General features: G+C 46.4%; 1 protein-coding gene across 2 annotated transcripts in view; it reads right to left on the minus strand.

Annotated features, from left to right (window-relative positions):
- Positions 1-871: 871 nt before the first annotated feature.
- The window catches only part of CHRDL2 (chordin like 2), a 60,853-nt gene continuing 55,891 nt past the window's right edge, over positions 872-5,833 (minus strand). For both annotated transcript variants that reach the window (XM_019503106.1, XM_019502315.1), the window contains one exon: positions 872-1,996. In XM_019503106.1, the coding sequence (XP_019358651.1) occupies positions 1,917-1,996 (80 nt within the window). In that variant the 3' untranslated portion in view covers positions 872-1,916. The remainder of the gene's footprint in view (positions 1,997-5,833) is intronic.

A 5,833-nucleotide genomic window follows, 5' to 3' on the forward strand; every position in this document is an offset into this window, starting at 1 on the left:
GGATTTAGCAGGCAATTTTTAGAATGTGAAGCTGCCCATCAGCATACCGTATAGAAAAGTTCATTTAAAATGATCTGCAAAGAGGAAATCCATCCCCCAACTCCTCCTGTTGGCTCTGCTCTATTTGTGCTCTTGAAGCCAGGGGGTGTGAGGCACAGAGGAAACATAACCATGTTTCCCCATTTGTTTAATTCACAGAAATCTTTTTGTTTTGCTCCTTTTCTGTCTTCGAGTATCTGGAATATCAAACCTGGTCTCCCCTGGTTTTGCTGGAAGCCCACTTAAATCGGCAAGGTAAGCCTCACCACGCTGCCCAGCAGTGGCATTGCTCTAGGCAGCTTGCTTCCTAGGTCAGAAGGGATGTAGCTGTGTCCACACAAGGGCACCAGTCAAGTTAATTAGCATGCTTAATGAATTAGCAGGCTCGTGGGCAGCCTCCACTCCTCAGTACTTTTGCCTAGGTATATGCATTGAAGGTCCTGGTAACCGCTCACACATACACCATGATCCAAAGGGATCAATGGTTGTTGACTACTACCTATCGGGAGTAGCACAATGGAGCACAGTGTAGATATGACCATTGAGAACAACACTCAGAATGGATCTGGCCTATGTCTGAATGGGCAGGTCTATATGTGTGCATTTACTGCACAGTAACCGAAACTACTGCATAGTATGCGTGCACATCTGTATGTGCACGGCCGTACTGTGCAGTAAATATGGCAACTTATGCCAACTTGAACATAAATTTGATACCTGTACCATATTTATGCCCAACTAGTTACTGCACAGTAATGCATGTATAAATACCTTACTGCGCAGTAACACTCTGTATGTAGACTGACTTGGGACCTGGGACTGACTTGGGACTAACTTGGGCCTAACTTCAGTCCCACGTCAGTCCACACACAGCGTTAATCTGCTTTAATGCCTGTGCGTGTAGACACCATCCTATTCCCACTTAATGCGCAGTAACTTACTGTGCAGCCAATTGAAGCCAGCATAAATGCATATGTAGACATGCCCAATGAGTGAGAAGGATATCTGAGTCTCTCACAAGGAGAGCCTTATTTCCTGCTGCTGGTCAGGAGTTTGGATTAAACAGGTCATAAGTAAAAGAAACCCAATACAAGTCATCGCAAACAATTGAACTAAGCATCCTCTTTCCTCTTAGCGGCTTGTTCAGGGCCCCGATTCGGCCAGATTCCAGAGCACACGCCTGACTTCAAGAATAAAGATAGTTCAGTCCAGAAAAGCTAGCAGCACTCCTCAGAGGACTCACGTTTTGTGTGTGCTGAGAACCAGGCTGAACCTTGGCTTAGGCGTTGGATGGGATAAGGACATCACCAGGTCTCAAGTCCTCCAGGAAACCTTCCAGCTACAACAGAGAAATAAAGCTCTGATAGCCCTAAATAATATTGTTTACGGAGGTGGGAGTGGTGGTAGGGGAAGGTTGTACATCACAAAAATGCCAAGAAAGAAAACAGGGCATTTTCTCTCTTTGCAGGTTCCCTCTAAGCTGGTCATGGTGGAAGGAAGGAGATTCCCATGCTGTTTCATCATCAGCTCATGATGCTCTCGAGAGGTACCAGCAGCTGGAGACAGGGGGTTGCGTTTTCTTCCTTCGCAGTGAATCAGGCCTTCCAGGCATCTCTCCTGCCCACTTTGCCTTTCTTCACGCACCTGAAATCTCGGAGAAGCAGAAGAAAGCAGGTTGACCCCCTGCCCATCTGTTGGAGCACTCCCAAGGGTGTCACATCCATGGTTGTAGCTGTATTTCACACTCAGATCTGTTGTCGCTGGTTTGGCTTGGTTGCTTGAGTTTTTAATTTACATTAGTCTTTTTTTTTTCCTTTTATTGCTGTGCCAGTTTATTTAATAATGCATTTTTTCATATATTTATATAATTTTTTTCTTCACAAGTTCTTTGTTTCTTTCTCTGGACTTTCTGTCATCTTAAGTTCTGATGTTTGAGCTCTGAAGATGTTCCAGTGACCTATATCGAGAAGGCAGATAGATGGACATTTATTATTATGAGCTCTCTGAAACCTGCAGAAGTCATAGCATCCTATATGAATATAGCACTTTCCATCTTTTAGGGTTTTAAAGAGAAGAGTTTTTGCAAATGACAGATTCGAGAAAAATCATTTCTTCCACTGCAGAATGGCGCACTTTGCCCTGTAGGCCCTTTAGCCCTAAATCAATGAATTGCAGGCTTGATGTAAGGCAAAAGCTCCAGAGCTCAGGGCACTGCAAATTAGGTACAATTTTTGTCTGTGTAGTGATTTTTAATCAGCGAAGATCATGAACCATTGGAACATGAGAGGATTCTCCATGCCTTAATATCTTCAAATCAGGACTAGATGCCTTACTGGGCGACAGGTATCCAGTTTGTAGCCGTACTGGTCTAGAGCAGGGGTGGGCAATTATTTTGGGTGGAGGGCTGCTTACTGAGATATGGCAAGCCATTGAGGGCCACATGACAGGCAGCCAGGGTCAGATAAATATTAATTTTCTAATTTTTTTTATGGGCTTTGCAGGCCGGATAGAATGGCCTGGCAGGCTGCATCCGGCCCACAGGCCGCATTTTGCCCACCTCTGGCCTACAGGCAAAAGGAATCAGAAGTCATGGTAGAGGTGATATCTTTTATTAGACCATCTAGATTTTTGCAACCACAAAAAAAATCTTTTTATTTTTAAGATTTTTTTTGCAAAAATCTAGTTGGTCTAATAAAAGATATCACCTCTGCTGTGACTTCTGATTCCTGGGGGACAAGCTTTAGCTCAGCTCAAGTTGCTGGGCTCAATTTCACGGGTGAAATGTTACACGGGCAGTTGGATGACATGGTCCAAAAGTCCCCTCTAGCCCTGAACTCTGTGCCTCTGTGGACAGATTTAAAATCCAAGGAGAAAATATGTGGCATGATCTGCCAGACTCTTGTCATCATTACACTCTCATAGAGCAGGAGAGGGCTAAGAAGGGAAGGACTTAACAACCCCAGGGCACTTGTCGAACCTATGGGAGACCTGGGAGGACAGGTGCTGAAGTCCACAAAGCCCCTGTGCTGCTGGCTGCAACACCCCCGGGCATCTCCAGTCTTGATCCTAATGCACAGAAACAGCCCTGAGTCCTGCTACTCCCTTGATTAACCCTGGCTCTTTCTCCAGTGACTGGTGAATGCAAAATCCCTTATTACACCAGGAAGCAGAGGCCAGCACCTTCCTCCCAGCTGAGATCCCTAGCAGTATCCAAAGGGTCCATCTCCCACTAGCTGCATTTCTAAAGAGAACAAGCTCTGCTCAATTCGCCGTCTGCCCTCAGAAGAGGGATCTGGGATCAGGATCTCAAGTGGACCAAGGCATCTAAACCCTACAGAGTGAAAAGAGTCCAGACACCCCTGTCCTTGGCATTTCCTAGAGCAGTGCTTTTCACCTTTTTTTCATTTGCATGTCCCTAAAACATTTCAGATGGAGGTGCAGACCCCTTTGAATTGTAAGTGTGGGTATTCACAGCCATTTGATTGATCATAGCCCTCTTTCGCTGACCCCTTGCACATACCCCCAAGGGTCTGCAGACCACAGGTTGAATACCACTGGCCTAGCGCTAGCTCAAGCTCCAGCTGAAATGACCATACCTACGTTGGAGGCATCTAAGGTGCTTTTCTGAATCTCATCTTTGGTACCATCATTCTCTAGCTAGAAAGTGCAAGTGATATTGCTGCCTCACTGCAGGGAGTTGGACAAGACAATTGCTTGAAGTCCCTTTTGGCCCTGCATTTCGCTGGTACCTCATAGGGATATTTTGGGGCAAACACATTGCAAACTTCAAAGTGCTCTGACACTACAGTAATGGGAGCCATCTCTCCACCTCTGATAGATGTGGGAAGCACTCCACCAAATAAGTGCTACTGTACTCTACACGATTTTTGTTTCTTTTACTGTACAGTATCCCAACACTCATTTTTGTCTTCATCTGAATGTCAGTCACAAAAACATTGGAGAGGCCCTTGCTTATATTGCTTGGAAGTTCAGATTCCAGTTTTCTATACAGGGCTTGGAAACTTTCCCTGTTTGTCCAGCAGCTGATATCAGCCCCTTTAACACCAGGCAGGACTGAGACGACCTAACGTCTCATCTCTGGAAAGAATATCTTCTAGCCATTAGTCTCCTGTCATTAGAAAATCACTGGCCATAACCAATGATTTCACAAGACAACTATTTTTTAACATGATGGGCCCCTTTCAAAATTGTGCTCTGGTGAAACCACACAGGACAAGCGCTTAGGTCATTGGAAGCTTCGTCAGGAGGGAATGGGATCAGAGGGTTACGGTATTAATCCCCAGGGATGGGGAAGAAGAATGAGCAAAAAAGGAATTTTAAACAGTTCTTTCAGGCAATGGTGCCTGTGACGTTTGCAGCCCAATTTATTTTTGTTCCTGAAATCTCTGCTTGGCAGGGCTCAAGCAAAGCTGAGTTGGGCATGGCTGAAAAATCAGAGCAAACTTAAGGCATGGGGAGGGGGCACCAAACCTAGAATGTAACTCTGGGTGGGAGGAAGGAGATGAAAAACAGGAGCAGGAGTGAGGGTGAAGAGTTTAAAACCCAGGTACCAAACCGACAGCCCTGGACAATGTCTGCTGCTCAGCTAGTAAATGAGTCTAGATGCTACCATGGGTGCCAAATATACATGGGGGCCTGAGGGACCTTCTCAGGAAGAGGGCTGTCACCTGAAATACATAAAACTTTCCACATGGCCATCACCGTAACCCTCCTCACCCTGGCAAAAATAAAAGTTGGTGCCTATGGATGCTACCCAAAGAAGCTCTGCCCAGAGAGGTGACATGACTCAGGGACAGAACCAAAAGGTGCCTCAAAAGGGCAGCACAGGAGGCAATGGGCTGAAACTGCAGCAAAGCAGACTGAGAGCACATCCTGTACAAGCATCAGGACAATGGACCTGGTGTGGGGTGGGATCTTCTTCACTGGACGTTTCCAAGCAGATGCTGGATGGGCATCTGTCTGGGATGGTTTAGGAACAGGAACTCCTGCCTCTGTGCAGAGGGTTGGACTAGATGAGCCTTGACACTCCTTCCAAACTTGCAAGTCTCTAAACCTGTTTCAAAGGCAGATCCAAGCCTGCCTAACACCACAGACCTGACTCACTCAACTTCGGGAAAGCCATGCTGCCAGAAGGCAACAAAATGCTAAGGAGAAGTCATGAGACTAGAGCAGGGATGGGAGGGAAGGCAAAGGTTCAGGCCGAGGGAGGCAGCAAGCAGAGAAGTTTGGACCATCCCACCGATCTGCCAAGAAATGGCTGATGGAAATTGCCAGGGATCTTCCTGGCAGACAGTCCCAGAAACACAAGTCATCCATCCACCCACCAAAGCAGAACTTGCAAACAAATTTCCAAACTCCCCTGATTCAAAACCTTCTGAATGCAATGAAGATCATTCCTGTGGTTTCCTGGGCTTTGGTTAAGGCTTCTGAACAACAAGGATCAAGGAGCAATGGGCTCAAGTTGCAGCAAGGGAAGCTGAGGTTGGATATGAGGAAGCACTTTCTCACTAGGAGGGTGGTGAAGCACTGGAACAGGTTACCCAGAGAGTTGGTGGACTTTCCACCCTTGGAGGTTTTTTAAGGCCCGGGTAGACAAACCTTGGCTGGGATGATGCAGTTGGGGCTGGTCCTGCTTGGAGCAGGGGTTGGATTAGATGTGACCTCCTGAGGTCCCTTCTAACCCTCATGCTCTATGATTCATTTACTTCATCTCTCCTGTGACTGGGCCATCTCAAGATAGAAAATGGACACTACATCTGCCTTATTCAGCCAT

Source organism: Gavialis gangeticus, unplaced genomic scaffold (genome assembly GCF_001723915.1).
Source record: "Gavialis gangeticus isolate Ggan-Ray unplaced genomic scaffold, GavGan_comp1, whole genome shotgun sequence".
Taxonomy (NCBI): domain Eukaryota; kingdom Metazoa; phylum Chordata; order Crocodylia; family Gavialidae; genus Gavialis; species Gavialis gangeticus.